Source organism: Trichechus manatus, unplaced genomic scaffold (genome assembly GCF_000243295.1).
Source record: "Trichechus manatus latirostris isolate Lorelei unplaced genomic scaffold, TriManLat1.0 scaffold00040, whole genome shotgun sequence".
NCBI lineage: Eukaryota > Metazoa > Chordata > Mammalia > Sirenia > Trichechidae > Trichechus > Trichechus manatus.
The window spans coordinates 16,665,732-16,687,815 of record NW_004443976.1 but is presented as its reverse complement, the minus strand read 5'-3'; the positions used below and the strand labels follow the sequence as shown (position 1 = coordinate 16,687,815).

General features: G+C 39.8%; 2 protein-coding genes and 1 pseudogene across 2 annotated transcripts; 1 reads left to right on the top strand and 2 right to left on the bottom strand.

Moving 5' to 3' along the window:
• The first annotated feature begins 1,012 nt into the window (after positions 1–1,012).
• LOC101347336 (olfactory receptor-like protein DTMT) lies at positions 1,013–2,437 on the top strand (annotated as a pseudogene).
• A 9,127-nt stretch (positions 2,438–11,564) lies between these two features.
• LOC101347078 (olfactory receptor 1G1) lies at positions 11,565–12,476 on the bottom strand. Its single transcript, XM_012555530.2, is given in 4 exon segments — positions 11,565–11,664; positions 11,666–11,832; positions 11,834–11,870; positions 11,872–12,476. Coding segments are annotated over 4 exon segments (909 nt in total).
• An 8,230-nt stretch (positions 12,477–20,706) lies between these two features.
• On the bottom strand, positions 20,707–21,663 carry LOC101358309 (olfactory receptor 1A1). The gene has a single exon (XM_004376140.2). The coding sequence runs from the start codon at positions 21,634–21,636 to the stop codon at positions 20,707–20,709; it is 930 nt and encodes a 309-aa protein (XP_004376197.1). The 5' UTR covers positions 21,637–21,663.
• Positions 21,664–22,084: the final 421 nt, after the last annotated feature.

The following is a 22,084-nucleotide window of genomic DNA, read 5'->3' as shown; positions in this document are numbered from 1 at the left end:
GAGAACAGAATGCCTTTGAGAAAATGATAGAAACTCACTATGCCTGCAGTTGAGAGAGGAGCAATATCATTAAGGGTCTTGTGGGTCGTGTTAACCATTTTGGACTTTTTCTTAATAGAAATGGGAAACTGTTTAATTAGAATAGTGATATGAGCAGGTGTGAGTTATAAAAAAACAATTCTGAATAAAGTCAGTGGATTGGAAAGGAGCAAGAGTAGACGTGGGGAGACCAAATCTGTTGCAATTGTTCAGGTTAGAAAAGTAGGTGACTTGAATGGTGGCTGTGGGATGCAGAAAAGGGACACATATGAAAGATTTTCAGAAAATGGCCATAAGATATAGTAATCGAATGAGGGGAGTGAAGGAGAGATTGGAGTCAAGAATGATTCTTAGATTTCTGGCTTGGATACCTTGCAGGTGGTGCTGTCAATCACTGAGCTAGAGAGCGCTAAGAGTGCAGCACATATGGAACAGGGAAGAGCACAGATTTAGTAACAGAAAGATTAGGGTTGAGGTGAAATAAGATGGTCATCAGAGAGCTGAACTTATGGATCTGAAGCTCTGAGGAGTGCCTGGGTTGAATAAATATGCTTGGGATTCATTGGCATATCTGGGGAAAATGCAGAAGGACAATACTCTTAGGGACACAAATATTCAAAGGAGCATGGAGCAGCAGGAGCTCTCTAAGGAAAGTGGAAGGAATTGCAAGGAAGGTAGGAAGAAAATTAGAAAGGTGAGGTGTCACCAAGGCCAAGAGAAGGGAATGCTTCATGAAGGAGTGATCATTAGTGTCAAATGTAATAGGCTGTTGGATTTAGACATGGATATCATTGATGACTTTGTTGGGGCAGTTTCAATACAGTGGTGGGTGCAAGATCCAGTCTGCCACCTGTGCCTGAATTCTCACCCATCCATCATTTTACAATAGGCCACATGCCATCACGATATATTTATTTGTTATTTGTGGATTTTAAGGTGCATTATTTTCTTCATAAAGACAATAGAATCCAGTATGACAAAGAGGAACCAAACCATTGTCGCAGAGTTTCTCCTCATGGGCTTGCCCATTGACCCAGATTGGCAGAACCTCTTCTACGCCCTGTTCTTAGTCATGTATCTTACCACCATCCTGGGGAACCTCCTCCTCATCGTCCTCATTTACCTGGACTCTTACATCCACACACCCATGTATTTGTTTCTCAGCAACTTGTCCTTCTCTGACCCCTGCTTCTCCTCTGTCACAATGCCCAAATTGCTGCAGAACGTGCAGAGTCAAGTCCCATCCATTCCTTATGCTGGCTGCCTAGTCCAGATGTATTTTTACTTGCTTTTTTTGAGTTCTGGAGAGCTTCCTCCTTGTGGTCATGGCCTATGATTGCTATGTGGCCATCTGCTTTCCTCTGCACTACACCACCATCATGAGTCCCAAGCTCTGTCTTTCTCTACTGATGCTGTCTTGGGTGCTGACCACTGCTCATGCCATGCTGCACACCCTGCTGATGGCCAGGCTGTCCTTCTGTGCTGACAATGTGATCCCCCACTTTTTCTGTGATATATCTACTTTGTTGAAGCTGGCCTGCTCTGACACTACAGTCAATGGGTTGGTGATACTTTTCATGGGAGGGCTCATTCTTGTCATCCCATTCCTACTCATCATCATGTCCTAGTCATGAATTGTCTCCTCCATCCTCAAGGTCCTGCCTGCTGGGGGCAGCCACAAGGCTTTCTCCACCTGTGGCTCCCACCTTTCCGTGGTGTCTGTCTTCTATGGGACAATTATTGGCCTCTACTTATGCCCATTGTCATGGATTGAACTGTGTCCCCCAGAAAATGTGTGTAGCAACTTGGCTAGGTCATGATTCCCAGTATTGTATGATTGTTATCTGATGTGATTTCCTTATGTGTTGTAAACTCGACCACTATGATGAGATTATATGTGATCTCCTCATGTGTTGTAAATTCTATCACTGTGATGAGGTTATACTGATGAGGTTGACAAGATTAGTGTCTTAATGCAATCTCTTTTGAGATATAAAAGTGAGAAGCGAGCAGAGACACACGGACCTGAGGTTCCTGTGCAGAGAAGCTCCCAGACCAAAGGAAGACTGATGACATGGACTTTCCTCCAGAGCAACGGAGGAAGCGTTCCCCTGGAGCTGATGCTCTGAATTTGGACTTGTAGCCTACTGCACTGTGAGAGAATAAAATTCTCTTTGCTAAATCCATCCACTTGTGGTATTTCTGTTGGAGCAGCACCAGATGACTAAGACACCCATCAACCGATCATTCTACTCTTAAGGAGACTGTCATGGCTATGATGTACACTGTGGTGACTCCCATGCTGAACCCCTTCATCTACAGCCTGAGGAACAGAGACATGAAGGGAGCCTTGGGAAGAGTCTTTTGCAAGAAGAGAATTTATTTTTCTCTAAAATAGTAACAACTGGGATTTTACCATTATGTAATCCAGTAGTAAAGTAATGTTGACAATGGAATATTACTCTAAATCAGCAGATTTTTGTCAGTTTCAAAGCCACCAAACCTTTTGTTCAAACAAAACCTTATGCTAAAGTTTAATATGAAAAGTGATAACAACAGAGCTGTGTTTGAAGTAGTGTTAGGGTCAGGAAACCATACTGCTCAGCATCCTTCTTTCCACCTTGTCAGTGGACTTGAAGTTTGAAAATAAAATTTAAATATGTTTGTGCCAACCCCTATTATCCATATCAGTTCAGGAGTTATATTTTAAAATACCATTGAAATCATTGCCTTCTTCCTGCTCAAGAACTCTCAATGTTACTCTCGAAGAAGGAATAACACTCAACCTTTTCTGTCTCATGGGACACACAGACTCCCGGAGTTCTCTACTTTCAACATACCCTACTCTTCACTGTTGAATAAAAGCATCTCTTATTTCCTTCTCTTCATACATATGCTCACATCATTCTATCCTTTAATTTTGTATAATTTTGCAGACCTAGATCAGAACAACCTGTCATTAAAAGTGATAATACATAGCAGACAATTGTTGCATGCTTTTCTATGTGTCAGGCACTTTGCCAATCTATTCACACACCAACTCCTTTATTTTCCCAATTTTATAGATAAATTATTGGTCTCTACTTATGCACATCAACTGATCAGAATTGTGGGGTTGGCAAAGAATATTGAATATGCTGTGAACTGCCAGAAGGATGAATAAATCAGTACAACCAGAATGCTCCTTAGAAGTGAGGATGGTGAGACTTTGACTTGATTACTTTGGACACATCATCAGAAAAGCCCAATCACTAGAGAAAGACATCATATTTGATAAAGTTGAGGGTCAGTGGAAATGAGGGAAACCCTCAATGAATTTCATTGCCACGATAGCCACAACAATGGACTCAAACATACCAAAGATCATAAAGATGGCACACGACAGGGCAATGTTTCATTCTGTTATACAAAGGGGCTCCATGAGATGGCGCAAACTGGATGGCAACTAACAAGAAGTTTGGCTCCAGAGATTAAGATCCTCATGACTACACTATACTGCATCTTGAGACTACAGAATCTTTCTCCGTTATAATAGTGCGTTCTGTTAGGTTCCAATTACTTGTCAGTTATTCATGATAATTCCTTTCATATCTTCTTCACATTTCTCATTGTGGTCTTGAATTATGATTTTCTTTAGATACAATCAGAAAGTGTAGAGCAGGGGTTGTAAACACATATTCCCAAGAGGGCTAAGCAGATAATGTAGATGAGTGAGTCAAAGTGGGCCAGAGTTAAGAAAAATCACCTGGAGATATATGATCAAAGATATATTATTAACATATGGAGTATGCCTTTAAATAAAACAAATATGTACCCTATTGGAGATATTTTAAATCTTATATTGAACAAATTCTAACTGAAAAATAGAAATACTTAATCATTAAATACATTTTTGTAGTTTGTTACTCCTTTGATTTGAAGGCTAGAACCTGACATCTTTTCTTCTGCCTGAAAATGTCAGTGTGAAGTCTTGTGTTTTTCCTTCAGTTGTATACTACAGAATTCAGTGTTGGGTCCATTAACTGGGAGCAGTATTTAGATTTTTTTTCTGTTTAATAATAGAAAAGAGCTCTTTACAAATGCACAAACTTTGAACATGGATCAAACCTTTGCATAAACATTATTATGTTTGTTGTTTTTGTTGTGTGCTGTCGAGTCAATTTCGACTCATAGTGACCCTATACTATATGACAGAGTAGAACTGCATCATAGGGTTTCCTAGGCTATAATCTTTACCAGAGCAGATTGCCAGGTCTTTTCTCCTGCAGAGCCACTGGATGGGTTCAAACTGCCAACCTTTTGGTTAGCAGCCAAGCACTTAACAGTTGTGCCATCAAGGGTTACTTTTATGTAGATGTATATAGAGTTCTCCACCACTTCTCTGTCAGTTTGTTGTACCGTGGTGACTTGCATGATGCTGTGATGCTGGAAGCTATGCCATCAGTATTTCAAATACTAGCAGGGTCACCCATAGTGGACAGGTTTCAGCAGAGCTTCCAGATGAAGACAGACTAGGAAGAGGGACCTGGTGATCTACTTCCAAAAAAACTGGCCAGTGAAAACCTTATGAATAGCAGTGGAACATTGTCTGATATAGTGCCAGAAGATGAGCTCCTCAGGTTGGAAGGCACTCAAAATATGACTGGGGAAGAGCTGCCTCCTCGAAGTAGAGGCGACCTTAGTGATGTGGGTGGAGTCAAGCTTTCAGGACCTTCATCTGCTGATGTGGCATGATTCAAAATGAGAAGAAACAACTGCAAACATCTATTAATAATAGGAACTGGAAATGTACAGAGTATGAATCTAGGAAAACTGGAAGTCATCAAAAATTAAATGGAACACATAAAGATCAATATCCTAGGCATTAGTGAGCTGAAATGGCCCAGTACTGGCCATTTTGAATCAGACAATCTTATGGTTTACTATGCTGGGAATAACAAATTGAAGAGGAATGGTGTCACATTCATCGTCAAAAAGAACATTTCAGGGTCTATCCTGAAGTACAATGCTGTCAGTGATCGGATACTATCCATATACCTACAAGGAAGACCAGTTAATACAACTATTATTCAAATTTACTTACCAACCACTAATGCCAAAGATGAAGAAATTGAAGATTTTTACCAACTTCTGCAGTCTTAAATTGATCAAACATGCAATCAGGATGCATTGATAATTACTGGTGATGGGAATGCGAAAGTTAGAAACGAAGAAGGATCAGTAGTTGGAGAACCAAATACAACCTTGAGTATATCCCACATGAATTTAGAGACCATCTCAAGAATAGATTTGATGCATTGAACATTAGTGACCTAGGACCAGATGGGATGTGGGATGACATGAAGGATATCATACATGAAGAAAGCAAAAGATCATTGAAAAGGTAGGAAAGAAAGAAAAGACCAAAATGGATGTCAGAAGAGACTCTGAAACTTGCTTTTGAATGTAGAGCAGCTAATGCAAATGGAAGAAATGGTGAAGTAAAAGAGCTAAACAGAAGATTTAGGGTGGCTCGAGAAGACAAAGTAAAGTATTATAATGAAATGTCCTAAGACCTGGAGTTAGAAAACCAAAAGGGAAGAACATGCTCAGCATTTCTCAAGCTGAAAGACCTGAAGAAAAAATTCAAGCCTCAAGTTGCAATATTGAAGGATTCTGTGGGTAAAATGTTGAATGATGCAGGAAGCATCAAAAGAAGATGGACGGAATATACAGAGTCACTGTACCAAAAAGAATTGGTTGACATTAGCTCATTTCAGGAGGTAGCATATGATCAAGAACAGATGCTATTGAAGGGAGAAGTCCAAACTGCACTTGAAGGTATTGGTGAAAAACAAGCCTCTAGGAATTGATGAAATACCAATTGAGATGTTTCAACAAATGGATGCAGCACTGGAGTTGCTCACCTGACTATGCCAAGAAATTTGGAAGACAGCTACCTGGCTAACTGACTGGAATAGATCCATATTTGCACCCATTCCAAGGAAAGATAATCCAACAGAATGTGGAGATTATTGAACAGTATAATTAATATCACACGCAAGTAAAATTTTGCTGAAGATCATTCAAAAACAGTTGCAGCGGTATATCAATAGGGAACTCCTAGAAATTGAAGCCAGATTCAGAAGAGGACGTGGAACGAGGGATATCATTGTTGATGTCAGATGGATCTTGGCTGAAAGCAGAGACTACTAGAAAGATGTTTACCTGTCTTTTATTGACTATGCAAAGGCATTTGACTGTGTGGATCATAACAAATTATGGATAACATTGTGAAGAATGGGAATTCCAGAACACTTAAGTGTGCTCATGTGGAACCCGTACATAGACCAAGAGCCAGTCATTCGAACACAACAAGGGGATTCCGTGTGACTTATAATCAGGAAAGTTATGGGTCAGGATTATACCCTTTCACCATACTTATTCAATGTCTACGTTCAAGAGCAAGTTTCAGAGTCTCTTCTGACATCCATTTTCGTCTTTTTAATGAACTTTTGCTTTCTTCATTTATGATGTCCTTGATACCATCCCACAGCTCGTCTGGTCTTTGGTCATTAATGTTAAACGTGTCAAATCTATTCTTGAGATGGTCTCCAAATTCACGTGGGATATACTCAAGGTTGTATTTTGGTTCTCATGGACTTGTTAGAATTTTCTTCAGCTTCAACTTAAACTTGCATATGAGCAATTGGTGGTCTGTTCCGCCCTTGGCCCCTGGCCTTATTCTGACTGATGATATTGAGCTTTTCCATCATCTCTTTCCACGGATGTAATTGATCTTATTCCTGTGTTTTCCACCCGGCGAGGTCCATGTGTATAGTCACCATTTATGTTGTTGAAAAAAGATATTTGCAATGAAGAAGTTGTTGGTCTTGCAGAATTCTATCGTGTAATCTCTGGCATCATTTCTATCTCCAAGGCCATATTTTCCAACTGCAGATCTTTTTTTTCTTCCAACTTTTGCATTCCCATCACCAGTAATTATCAATTCCTGTTGATTGTATGTTTGATCAATTTCAGACTGCAGAATTTGGTAAAAATCTTTAATTTCTTCATCTTTGTCATTAATGATTGGTGTGTAAATTTGAATAATAGTTATATTAACTGGTCTTCCTTATAGGCATATGGATATTATCTGATCATTGACAGTATTGTACTTCAGGATAGAACTTGAAATGTTCTTTTTGATGATGAATGTGATGTCATTCCTCTTCAATTTATCATCCAGGCATTTTAGACCATATGATTGTCTGATTCAAAATGGCCATTACAGGTCCATTTCAAGTCACTAATGACTAGGATATTGACCTTCATGCATTCCATTTCATTTTTGATGACTTCCAATTTTCCTAGATTCTTACTTCGTAAATTCCACGTTCTGATTATTAATGGATGTTTGCAGCTGTTTCTTCTCATTTTGAGTAGTGCCACATCAGCAAATGAAGGTCCTAAAAGTTTTACTCTGCCCATGTCATTAAGGTCAATTCTACTTTGAAGAAGCAGCTCTTCCCAGTCATATTTTGAGTGCCTTCCAACCTGAGGGGCTCATCTTCTGGCACTATATCAGACGACGTTCTGCTATTATTCGTAAGGTTTTCACTGGCCAATTTTTTCAGAAGTTGATCGCTACATGCTTCTTCCTAGGCTGTCTTAGTCTGGAAGCTCAGCTGAAACCTGTGATGCTGGAAGCTATGCTACCAGTATTTCAAATAAAATTATAGGAAGGCATATTAATTGCTAAAAATGTAGGTTAAGAGAATAAATCACATGAAGACATAATGTTTATGGAAGTGATATTTTTAATATTCAAAAATTTGAATTAATTCACAAACCAAACAGGTTATTTTGAGCAAACTGTGGCATAAGGATATGTTGGCGTCCTTCAAAAGCTAGAATTATGACCCAAATGTAAAGAATCTTGGTACATGGAAATTCACATACAATATATACCTATGAAAGAGTAACAACTAATATAAGTTAAAAAGATAGAACTAAAAACATTGGTGCACATTAATTTAAATAATGAAAGATGCATACCTGTCAAGAAATTACGAGAGACTTTAGGATGGTATAAACTTTGTATTTTAAATTTAGTAGGTAAATTTTTACTGTAAGGTACACAGGAAGCATGGTTTCAAAGGTAGACTGAAAGCTTCTCAGCATATGAATTCAGTAAGTAGGGGATCCCATATTAAACCCCACAATGTTCTCCAAAAGAGTGATTTTACAGGGTCCCTTCTAGTTTTACAATGTAGGCCATAGGTAATTCCTTACCAGCATTTCTTGAAAGTGAATTCACTTCGCGGTTGCTGCTCAGCTTTTGTTTTAACAAGGACTACCCCAACAAAAGCTAGAATTTATTGAAAACATACTATATACTAGGAATTAGTCCTTTGAATGCTTATATTCATACCTGATTTAATGATCACAATCAATGCTGTACACACATTATCATATTTAAACCTCTTAACAGCACAAGGAGGTAAGTTATACTTGCTTTGAAAAGTTAAGTAATTTTCTAAGGGCACACTGCTTACGAGTAAGTGGCAAATTTAAGATGTGGACTTGTTTAGTCTGGCCCTAGAGCCCATGCTGCCTATCACTTTGCTAGACAAAAGAGTTGATTCCGACTCATAGTGATCCTACAGGACAGAGTAGAACTGCCCCATATGGTTTCCCAGGAGCGCCTGGTGGATTCGAACTGCAGATCTTTTGTTTAGTAGCCGAACTCTTAACCACTATGCCACCAGGGTTCCCCGACTTTGCTATATACTATCTTCTATTGTCAAAAGATAATGTGTTGTTTTAATGTAAGATAAATAGGGAGGAGGCGAGCTGGATGTCAACAACTGACCTCCACGGGAGAGGATGTTACCTGCGCTAATCACAACCTGTGTCACTGCAGTGTCCTAGTGAAGTCACTGGACCAAAGCTCTGATATATTAAAACAAAAATTTTATTGAAGGAATAATTTTCATTCCACAAGAGAATACATGTTCAGGTCAACTGCTACGGCGTGTTCTGCTTTGCAGGCGGAACAAAAGTATTTTAACAGGCGGTATATGGTTCACATCAGACAGACATAGAGGTAAAAAGTGGGAGTGGGGAGATTTATGCAGGGCAATTAGCTACAAACCTTTTTCACATCAATTTCTAGTCTAACACAGTCTCTCACTTTTGATACAATTTAACGAAGGCAATACTTCTAAAGTTAGAAGTATAAAGATTCTTGCCATGGAGGTTTAGTGATGTATTTGTAAGCCGACACAAGCTTAACTGGAATGAGAGTCTTTGGATATAAAATTAACCATTAGTTAGGAAAAAGTAGAGATTAGATCAGTTTTAAAATCCAAGTCTTTTGAAATGTAAAAACTTGCTAATTCAGATAAAGCGGAAGGAGAAAAAGTCCGGGAGCCTGCTGGGGAAATTCCTTGGAGGTAATTAAAAACAACAAGTTTATTTACAGCTCTAACTTATTTAACATCTCAATAAGAGCCTCCCCCGCCACCCCAAACATGCATAATATAACAGGCACTGAGCTTTGTTTTTCAACTGGTAAAACCTTAACAGAAGCCGAATGTTTATTGGGAGAGCAGAGGTGAAATTCTCAGTTAATTTCAGAACGAAGCGCCTAACGTTAGTTCTGAAATCTCCCCAAATTCAGACATACTGGCACCTCAGACTTTAAAAATTCACACACAGCAATATGCAACCCCATACCTTAAAGGAAACAAAGACATCAAGAATAAAAATCAGCACCGCGTAGTAGTATTTTGAGTGCCTTTGAATGATCGTGTTGGCAAAGAATATTAAGTATACCATGGACTACAAGAAGAATGAGCGAATCTGTCTTGGAAGAAGTACAGCCAGAATGCTCCTTAGAAGTGAGGATGGCGAGACTTCTTCTCACTTACTTTGGACATGTTATCAGGAGGGATCAGTCCCTGGTGAAGGACATCATGCTTGGTAAAGTAGAGGGTCAGCAAAAAAGAGGAAGACCCTCCATAAGATGGATTGACACAGTGGCTGCAACAACGGGCTCAAGAATAGCAACGATTGTGAGGATGGCACAGGACTGGGCAGTGTTTCATTCTGTTTTACTTAGGGTTGCTGTAAGTTGGAACTGACTCGACAGCACCTAACAACAACAATGGTAGTGTTTTAATTTCTTATAGAAACTTATTGGTAAGGCTGTACCTTATTGTGCAGATTTTGCCACAACTTTTACTGACCTAGGTTTCCAGGTCTTTTTTTGCTTCCATCAGTAATAATCAATGTACTATAAAAATATTAGCCTGAGTTGATCTGGGCAGAATATGGAATAGTGTGACCTAACAATTGACCATTAAGTTATGAACTGGTTATGGTGGGCCTTGGATTCTAGGATTAATAGTTTAAATTTTATTCTGCAGGCAGTATAAAACCAGTGGAGATTTCTGATGGGATGGTAGTGATGGTGACATACCATATTCTGTCAAGATTAATCTGATGGCGGTGTAAAGAACGAATGCAATGGAGAAGGAGAGACTGAGGACATGAGATTAATTAGGAGGGGGTTTCAATCATTCAAATAGGATATTATGAAGTGTCTATAAAAATCATTCTTTCCTAACTCCATGATTTTAACCATCCCATTGGGGTTCAGCACACATTAACTGGTGCCAGGTACCATGCCAAGTGATAAGCATTGGGACTACAAAGGTGAAAAAGACTTGGAAAGATTGCTGCAAAAAGAAGAATGAAGTTTTCCTGTGAAATTTAAGGCAGCAAGAGGACTGTGGGTCTTGGATGCTTGGTGAAATATTGTAGTGAGTCTACCTAAAGACCTATCCCTGTCAAGCCCTTCTCAGTCCTCATTCCTAGTCATTCAGCATGATGTCATCACAGACCTGGGGAACCTCAGTGGCAGAAACACTATTGGTAGAGATATAGGCCATCAAGGTCACAGCGATTGTGGGCCAAGTGTTGGCTTTCCTTGGAGTTTTTCATTGGCTACATGCAACATCCCAGTCAGACACTCCCTTCTTTTGGTCATGAACTGTCTCATGTTGTTCAAAAGTATTCAAGCACATCGTTTATCATATTATAAATCTGGATGGCTATGATGTTAGAACATTATGATTGTAAGAATTTAAGCTAAAGACATTACCTGATGATGAGTTTGCTCTGATTCAGTCCTATAGCTTAGGCATGAATATTTCAAGTTCAGATCACAGGTACTGGAAATGATGTCTCCTATTTCTCTCCCTCTCCTACTTCTGCTTAGCGTGGTAAAGGCAAATGGGTGGAGAGTCCCACGTTGGACTACCACTAAACCAAACCAAACCAGTTGCCATGAAGTTGACTCAGACATGGAGACTCCATGTGTTGCATAGCAGAACTATGCTCCACAGGGTTTTTTACCGCTGTGACTTTTTGGAAGGAGATCACCAACCCTGTCTTCTGAGGTGCCTCTGGGTGGGTTCGCGCTGCCAACTTTTCTATCAGTAGTCGAGTGCTTAACTGTTTGTGCCACACAGGGAATTCTAAGGAGAATGTATTTTCCTAACCTAAATGAGCTTTCTCAGGGAAGACTTGATGTCTTGGTTCCTTAAACTATAGATAAAGCGATTCGGCATTGGGGTCTACGGTGTGCATCACTGATGCAACCATGCCCTTCTGTGCTGAGTGGGTGGAAGTCTCAAAGAAAAGAGAGACTACAGAGAGATGAGAGCTGCAGGTGGAAAAGGCTTTCCGCTTTCCCTGAGCTGAGGGGATCTTCAGGATCGTGGAGAAAATATACACATAAGAGATAAATTAGGCAAAGCACACAAAACAGGCCTGCCAGGCCCGACTGTGAATGTCACCAGCTCATTGATGAAAAGGTCTGTGCAGGACAGACTCAGGAGGGGGTTGATGTCACAGAAGAAGTGTGGGATCTCATGGTCTGCATAGAAGGACAGATTGTTCATCAGGAGTGTGTGTAGGAGGGAGTGGAGGAAATTCATGATCCAAGATGCATTGACTAGGAGGACACAGAGCCCAGGGCTCATGACCGTGATGTAATGGAGTGGGTGACATATGGCCACGTAGTGGTCATATGCCATGACAGCCAAGAGGAACGCCTCCAGCATCACAAATAACATGAAAAAATACTGTTGAGATAGACACCCTGCGTACAAGATGACTTGATTCTGGGCCCATGTGTTTGCCAGCATCTTGGGGACTGTGGTGGACACAAAGCACGTATTAGCGAGTGAGAGGTTGGCCAGGAAGAAGTACATGGGGGTGTGGAGTTGAGCATCAGAGATGATGGCCAGAATGATGAGGAGATTGCCTGCCACAGTGACCAGGTACGTGGTCAGGAACAGCCCAAAGAGGACTTCCTGGTGCTCCTTCTGCTTAGAGAACCCCAGGAGAAAAAATTCTGAGACACTGGACAAGTTTTCCCATCTCATCCCTGGAAGGAGAAAGTTGAGTCAGTTGTCTAAGGTTACTAATGTTTGGATTGTGAGCTCTGAAAATCATGCAATATTCCAATCTTGATCTTCTAGCGTTAGGATGAATCATATGAAATTTCCAATATCGGACTATTTGGAACCTACAAAAATGGCAGTTTCATATGGTTCAACTGAATGGTTGCAATGTCTGTGCTCTTGGCGTCATGGGAAATCAAAGATTTGTTTTCAGTGGGAGGAAAGGCTTTTCATCTTATTATATAAGCTTTAATCCAATACAGATATCTTGAGGTGTTTGTTGGCCTAGCTATTATGCTGTTTACATGGATGTCTTGAATGAATAAACCAAGATTTCACAGATTAATTCAGTCTTTCACATATTTTTCCAATAGTTCAAAAACTATGGCTACTGGAAAAGGGGTTTCGGAATTGGTAAAAAGCAGGTGAACACTGAAATCATTATCACCACCATCTACTGAGTTGGTTTGACCAGAAACCTGGACATCATCACTGGCCTCTTTTTCTTCTTCACCTCCCACAACCAAATAATCACCAAATTCTAGCAATTTTACTTTCTCAAATAGCTCAAAGTTACCCACTTCTCTCTGTCCCCGTTGCTACTACCATAAATGAGGGCAGCATGATTTCTAACTTGGATTTGGGTAATTTTCTTCCTGCCTCCAGTCATGCCCATCTGCTGAGTCCCTTATTACAGCGAGAATGAGCTTTCTGTAAATCAAATCTGATTTTGTCTTTCCACTTGAGAAATCCTTCAAGAGCTCCCCATTACTCTCAGGATAAACTCTAAACTTCTTAACATGGTCTGGTGGTTCTTGGGCATCACTTGCACTTATTACAGACTGGCCCCATCTTCCCCCATCCCTCAAGAACCTCTCTTCTCCAATTTTACTAAGCCACTTTTGATTACTTACTTCTGGGCTTTGGCCCATGTTATTTTCTCTGCCTGGATAGTCTTCCCTCTCCCATTCATTAGTCTGTGTCAAACATCAAATCTCAGCTTAGATGTTACTTCTTCTAGGAAGACTTCCCTGACCCATCCTTCACAACAAGCTCATGTAAATGCCCTGCCTCATGCCCCTGTACCTCCACAGCCCCCCTCACCCCAGCAGGTGTCACCTGCATTGTAACCGCCTGTTTTCCTGTCTATGTCCTTCATTCTATTGACAGCATCACGGAGACTGGGCAGAGAAGGCACCTATCTCGTTCTTCTTTGATATCTGGCATTCACACTGAGCCTGGTACAACATATGCTCAGTGAGTATCTGGCATGTGGACAAATAAACCTCAACAAATGGAAAAGAAGATTGGATAGAGGTGATATCAGGCAAGGGGAAGAGCATGAGCTTTTTGTGTGTCATTTCACATGTTGCTGTGAGTTAATGGAGTCCTAGTCATTCCTGACCACAAGAATAAGTAGGAAATATTATGGTTATAGAGACATAAAGAAGCCAAACAAAACAAATGATCAGTATTTCAGCTGAGGAATTAACCCACAGAATCAGTTTTCCCTGAAGCTTTTTTTTTTTTTCCTCCAAAGTTAAGCATATCCTGGGAGTCCATCAGCCCTATTTGTATCCTCCTTGAGCTTGTCTCTTGCTGAGCTCTGACTCAGCAGAATCAGAAGCCTCAGCCCTAATTCACCTTCTACTTTTCCTCTTAGCTTTCCAAGTCTCAGACCAGGGACCTTACTTCCTCCTTTCTTTCCCCTTTTACCATACTTTCGTCCCCACTTTTAGGCCATCTCTTGCCCAAAGACTGCTCAGCACTTCACCCAAATATAAACCCCTTTAAATACAAAACCATTGCTTCTTACATGGGATCAATGGACATTTTTCCAGGCTTGTTATGAAGTACAACTCCTACAACTTAAAAAAGAAAAACAACTTGAGTGCTGTTTTAGGTGATATAAATTTCCTGTGGTTGACTGATTAAAATTTTTGGTGAACTCAACTTGGTTGCCCTCGGAACTTAGGTTCAGGTTTAAAAATGGAAATTGAATTTAGAGAACCCGTGTTCCCCCTTGATGAGGAGAAAAGCACCCATGGAAGACATAAATGAAGGTTAAAGGTAAGAAAACAGAGGGAATAAGGTATGGTTGGGACTAAAGTGATCAGGCCTCATCTCAAACACCTATCCCCATTACCTGTCCCAAATATAAACATTTTTTTTTATCCCATGCCCCAAAATAGTATGTATCTATATTGGTTAGTATGTTCACTAAAAAATCTGAAAGAATAACAGAAAACCAGTAACAGTGATAACTTGTTAGAGGGATGGGGATTTGGTGTCTGAGAGATAAGAGTGGAAGAGAGATTTTTCATGTGTATCTTTAGCACATATTGAGGTTTGAACCATGTGAATGTATTACTTATTAAAAAAATAATTAATTAAGGAAATCTTACCCTAGAAATCAATCATGGGCTCATAGAATGTGTATAATGGAGGGCAATGCAATATAATGCAGCCTCTCTTTTATGGAAGTTCCATAAATAGCAAAGAAACTTGTATAATTGATGCCACATTCTTTTAATGCCTTAATTCTGTGTGTGGGCCTGAGTGTGTATGCTCATGTGTTTGTGCACGGGTGTAAGTGTGCGAGTGCCTGTGTGTCTTCTGCATAGGGTGGGGCTTTGGTGAAAAGAATTATCATAAAATTACCTGGAGAGAAACCACTGTTGATTCCTTCTATCACAATGGCTCTCATTGCCTGTGAGATCTTAAGGTCCTGGGTCTCTGCCCCTTGTGGCTGCTAAAGGAGCACAGTATCATCATTGTTGTTATAGACTGTTTGCAGAAAGGCTGTGTGAGAGGTGGGCTTCTACCTGACCCTAGGCTGGGATGGGTAGAGGGGCAAAAGGGGAGAAAAAGAATTGAAAAGGAACTGTGTGTCTCCCTCTCCTAGTCCCTACCTGGATGTTCTTGCCATTCGCTGAGTCTATTACTGGCTGACTCTTGTTTCATATACATCTCTCCCACTGTGGATGACAAGAAGGTGATGAGAACTTCAGTTAAAGGCACCAAAAAGAAAATTGCTTCATGCACTGGATGTGTTGAATGATAATTATTGCCATCACTGCATCTTGTCCAATTTCTCCTTTGTCTCACAGTATTAGAAAAAATTTTGTCCACTTTTATTTTTGTCCACTCTTAGAATAAAGGAACAAGGGCTCCAGATCAGGACCCGGATCATGCCAGTATACACTATCCTTGGAAGGTGCATTCACAGAAAACCACAGTGAGCCTGATAACAGTCAAGTAGCCTCTCTTTTCTACTTTTCCAGAACTTGATGCTAATGTCTGCCCTTTCCCTGACTCATCAAAGCCCATGAGAAATGTGTTCTCATAATTTCACCAGTACCCCTGGAGTTAGGGTTCTGCTATTCTTAGCTGCAGTTTGGACCAATCTCAAGGTCTGTTAAATTGAAAATAATTAATTCTGTGAGGTACCAAATCCCAAGAGACCTGAGAATTCAGTGCTGTGTTGCTGCTGTGAGCTGGTCCAAGAGAGGCTAAGGCATTAGGGACTTGTCCATGACACTTCTACGGTCCCAGCAGGATTTGGCATTCCACACGCCAGCAGAACAGCTAAGTGAGTTTTGGTTGCTTCATTCAGCCTTGCGTTTTGGAGCTTTTCAGGGAAGTGCAGAAAGAGACCTTCAGCATCATGAAAAATGCAAGATAGGGTGAAACACTGTTGGCTCAGAGAGGACGCTACTGTCTTCTCTTCTTCTAGAGATGATAATCTTAGGCCAGGTTAAGGCTATGTCAGTGCTATTTTTACCTCCTCTGGACATTCCATATCATGTACATGCCAGCAACCCAAATCCCATCCTTGCAGATGTTGGATAAAATGTCGTTGGGGCAGGAAGGAGCTGAAATAACATTGAGCAAATGGAGTCCCTTCTTTCTCCTGTAAAACTGATTTCCTACTAACCTCCCATCTCCTAATCATCTAATCAGGGTACACAGAGAATATAGAAAAACAGACTATGAGTGACCCAGAAATATGGATTATTCTTGGAATCTGTTTGGAACAGTGTCCAATTTCTTATGTGTTCTAGAAGTGCTGGTATGACACATCCTTAAATCAGGAGGTTACTGGTTTAAGTATATTATTCCCCTTGATTGAATAAAGTAACCACTGTGTAACTGCATGTTAAGAAAATCCAGTTTAATTTTTTTCTGTCGTGGATGGGCAAAAAGAAAAGAGTGACCTGGTCATTTTAAGAAGAAAGTAGAAGCATGTGACAGCCAGACTGTCTGCCAGACATGTAACACTTATCACATGTGGTATTCGATGCTCATTATTCATTGACTAAAGTGAAATAGCAACTGGCACAGCTGAATGAACCTAAGCTGAGAAGAGAGTGATGTGATGTTGGGGCTAGAAAAATGATCTGGGCTGAGTTCCTCTTCCTATACTACTTCCTCTGTTTTCGATTCTGGAGAGATGGGAGCCCCAATCCAACTCAGGTTTCCCCAGTTTGACCAGACGAACACCCCCGAAGACCTCCTTTACCTTTCTTTCTCAGTCTTAAAGTTTTTTTAAATATATATTTTTATTATTGTAAATATGTATAAAACACAGTATTTGCCAATTCAGCATTTTCAGGTGTACAATTTAGTGATATTAATTACATTAATCATGTTGTACAACCATCATCCATAATCATTGCCAACTTTCCCATCACCATAAACAGAAACTCAGTGCTTTCTAAACAATGACTTCCCCTTTCCCCTTCCCTCCCACTGCCTGTAACTACTAATAAACTTTGTTCTATATACATTTGCCTATTCTTGTTATTTCATGTAAGTTAGATCATATAATATTTGTTCTTTTGTGATTGATTTATTCCACTCAGCATAATATTTTGAGATTCATCCATGTTGTATCACGTATCAGCGCTTCATTTCTCTTTATGGTTGAGTAGTATTCCATTGTATATATGTACCACATTCGTTTATCTGTTCTTCTATTGATGGGCATTTAGTTTGTTTCCACCTTTTGGCTATTGCGAATAGTGCTGCAGTGAACATTGGTGTACATGTTCAGTCCTAAAGTTTTGAGAGACACAGCATGGTCACAAATAATTGATAGTTCTGGAGTCAGATAGAGTCGGCTTGAATTCTAGCTGGGCAAGTTTCTTGAGTTCTTTGAGCTCCAGTTTCCTCATCTGGTTGACCACTGTACCATTCACACATGGGACAGGCTCCATGGAAGCATAAAAGAACTAAACTGAGATTTAAGCTGCTGTCTAAGAGTAAGCATTTTAATAGACTCTGGGGACAGAAAGATGAAAGAGATAGTTACTCTTCTCAAGGAGTTTATAATCTAGTTGGCAGACACATCACAGATTAGTTTATATAGAGTAGTGGTTCTCAGACGTTTTGGTCTCCTGACCACTTTACATTCTTAAAAATTATTTAGGATCCCAAAAACTTGTTTATGTAGGTTATACTTGTCAATACTTACTGTATTAGAAATTAACACTGAGAAAAATTCAAACTACTTATGTATTCATTCATCTAAAAATAGCAATAACAAACCCATTCTATGTTATAAAATAATATGATTTTATGAAAAGTAACTGTATTTTCCAAAACAAAAGAATTTAATGTGGAGAGTGGCATCATTTTACATTTTTTAAACGTTTTTAATGTCTGACTTAATAGAAAGCAACTGGATTCTCATACTTGTTTCTGAATTCAGCCTGTTGTGATACTTTGGTTTGACTTAAGAAAAAGAAGAAACTCTGGCCTTATCCAGACATATAGTTGGAAATGGGAGAAGCTTTTTGTGGATGTTTTTCTTCAGTACTATACTAAAACTTGACAAGTTATTATTTCTTAAAGGTTAGGAGCAATGTGACATTTGATACAATGTCAATGGACTTTTTGTCCTATTTTACATTAAAATCCACTGGTCTGTCTTGCACTTTTCATGATTTTATAATACGCATTGGACATTTGGAAAATACTGTTTCACTGAGTTATTCAGATCTTCCAAATGTTCACACTTTTTGCTATATAATATCAAAAAAAATCACACTTGTTAAAATTACTACTCTCGTCAGACAAGTCTGTAAGCACTGGGAAGTTGTCAAGCTTATGGTAGCAGATACAAGTTTTTAAAAATTCTAATATTTGCTTGAAAGTTTGAAGGTCATCATTGGCAACGAACATTGCTTGTTTTCCTTGAAATGACAGGCTTGCTTCCTTCATCTTCAAGAAATGTCTGCAAATACTCAAGTCTGAATAATCATAGTTGGCCTGTCAGTTGTTCTTTTAAATAAAATTGTGTTCCAGGAAAAAAGTGACTGGTTTAGCTCTCAACTCCAAACAGTCACACAGGGCTTTTCCTCGGGACAGCCATTGTACTTTAGCATGGATAAGAAGGGCTTTATGTGCACTTCACAAGAAGGACACATATGAAAAAGATGCATACTTAAGGGTTAGATAGATAGCTACTTTTGAGTCAACTCCAACTCATGGTGACCCCACGTACAACAGAAGGAAACACTGCCCAATCCTGCATCATCCTCACAATCACCGGCGTGTTTGAGTCCATCGCTGCAGCTATTGTACCAGTCTATCTCACTGAGGGTCTCCCTCACCCTCGCTGGCCCTCGACTTCCAGACATGATGTTCTTCTCCAGCGATTGATCCCTCCTGATAATGTGTCCAAAGCGATGATTGTGACAGTTCTCAACCTTGGTGTTTAAGGGTGCCAGAAAGCATTAAAAAGTGAATACAGACATCTTTCAACAACCATGGAAAAATTCTTGGCAATGTGAATTATCTATAGAAAATAAAAGTTTTATATTTTTTCTGGTGATTAAAAATGGTAGATAATAAAACCACTGGTACACTTCTCTAAGATACAATCATCTCTTCAAAACATGGTTATGTTTGGAAAGATGAGATTTATGAACAATCACTCATATATTACTAATATTTTGAAAAGGTTTAATAACTTTCTCATAAATAGAATCAGATCATAGATAGTAGGATTTCTTTATGGGTATTTAGTAACCTGCTGGATAACTGTCTCTATTTTAGGGAATATTATCTACATGATCAGGGCTGGTCACTCAAGATCAAAGCCTTATCTCCCCCAGGTCTTGCTGGAGAAATATGGTCACATCATTTTCAATATGGATCTTTGTTTTTTCTTTATTATTTGGCATCCCAGTTTTCTGCCAAATCAGCTTTATTTCATGTTATAATTAATTAAATCAAAACATGCCATGTCTTTCTTACTTTAGCATGCAGTAAATCTATTGATGAGTGTCATTATAGCAACATGTTAGGGAGAATCTTAGATCTTTACAGACAGTGTAGTTTAATAAACTATGCAGTAAGAACAAAAATATCTCTCAGGATCTGTTCCTTTAAAGATTTTAATAGACAAGTAAATAATCTCCTGTTTGATTTAAAAAAACAAAGCCTTCTAGCTGATTCTGACTCATGGCAATCTCATCTGTGTCAGAGTAGAACTGTGCACCATACGGTTTTCAATGGCTGATTTTCTAGGAGTAGATCACCAGGCCTTTCTTCCAAGGTGCCTCTGAGTGGACTTGAACTGCCAATCTTTTGGTTAACAGCTGAGTGTGTTGACCATCTGCACCACCATTTTCATTATGTCTGATCATTATCAGATTAAATTTCAAAGACTGATATTTTCATTCATTCATCCTTTTTTCCACCAATAATTATTGGATGTACTTTATATGATCAACGTTTTGTTAAGTCAACTTCTGCCTCAGAGGCATGTAAGCATAATAGGGGTGACTAAATGTAACACTGCCATAAGAATTGACATTTCAATAGTGATTTATAGCCTTCAAACCATGAGCTTATGTGATCCTCTCAAACCTGTGACACACACAGGGCAGAGATTATTATTCCTAATATGTAGATGTGGCAGCCAAAGTTCCGACTTTGTCAACCTTACTCTGCTAGCTGGTAGCATAACTGGGACATGAACCTAATAATCTTGAGCTGCCACTCCTCCAGAAGGAGCAATAATGTGTATAAAGCCATAATTTCAATAAGATTTCTCATCATATTGTAATAAGATTGCTGAGAAGAGGAATTTTCTGGCTGGGAAGATCAACACTGGTTTCTTGGAGGGGGATGACATTGGAGCTGGACTCTTATGTGCATCCTTAATGGTGACTGCCCTCCCCACTGTATCACTACACATTGGTTATGAGGAAATTCTCTTGCTGAAGAATTTCCCCAAGGCAGCCTTCATGTCCCGGTTTCTCAGACTATAGATGAAAGGATTTAACATTGGGGTCACTGCCACGTACATCACAGTTATCACTGCATCCTTCAGGCTGTAACTGGTCAGTGGACGGAAATACATGCCCATCACTGTCCCGTAATACAAAAAAACAACTGTGAGGTGGGAGCCACAGGTAGAGAAGGCTTTGCGCACGCCCTTAGTGGATGGAACCCGTAGGACAGTGGAAAAGACCCAAATATAGGAGATAATGATACATATTAATGGCACACAGAAAACACCAACTCCTAGGTACATCATTTTCACATTAAAGTGGATATCAGAACAGGACAATTTGAGCAAAGGGGAAATGTCACAGTAGAAATTGGCCACTTCCTGGTTGCCACAGAAGGACAGACTGGCTGTGAGCAGAGTGTGGGGGAGGGCATTGGTGTTTCCAATCACCCAAGACCCAACAACAAACAAGACACAAGACCTCAGGCTGATAATTGTTGTGTAATGGAGAGGTCGGCTGATGGCCATAGCACGATCATAAGCCATCGCAGCCAAGATATAGCTATCTGTGTTACCCAAAGCAATCATGAAATACATCTGTGTTAGACATCCTCCAAAGGAAATAGCTTTGCTGCCCAAAAGGTGGTTTGCCAGCATCTTAGGGATGGTTACAGATGAGAAAAGGATGTCAACAAAGGAGAGGCTGGCAAGGAAAAAGTACATGGGGTTGTGAAGGCGAACATCAGAGCGAATGGCTAAGATAATGAGCAGATTTCCAATCAGTGTGGTGGGGTAAATAAACAGGAAGAGGATGAAGACGACATCTTCCTGCTCCTGCTGACTGGTAATTCCCAGGAGGATGAAATTCAGGGTAGAGGACTGGTTTTCTTCCCTCATGGCGCCTTCAGCATGAAAGGGAGAAGAATCCAGAATTATTTGAAATTACTCTGTGTAATGATCTTCCTTGTCCACAACTTTTGACTCCAGAGCTCAACTCTTTTTCTACCTGGGTTTACTAAATCCCTAAAGAGACCATATTTTGGGTGAAAAAGATCCCTGTTGGTCAGTGGGACTAATTGTTAGTCACGCCTGGACACTCCTCCCTAAGAAGTGAGCAATCTGTAAGTCAGAGATGCCCGTCCTCACCAACCCAGCAGCAGCACCACCAAAACATCCAGGACTTAATCATTTAACAAATAATGAACTTTTTATATTCCATTTGCTAGACACTTTGTGTTGGGCCTCAAGGAAAATCACAAAAGTGACAAAAATACAGTTGATTCATCCATTTTTTCAACATATAGTTATCAAGCATGCCATGTGTGCCAGGCACTGTGCTAGAGAA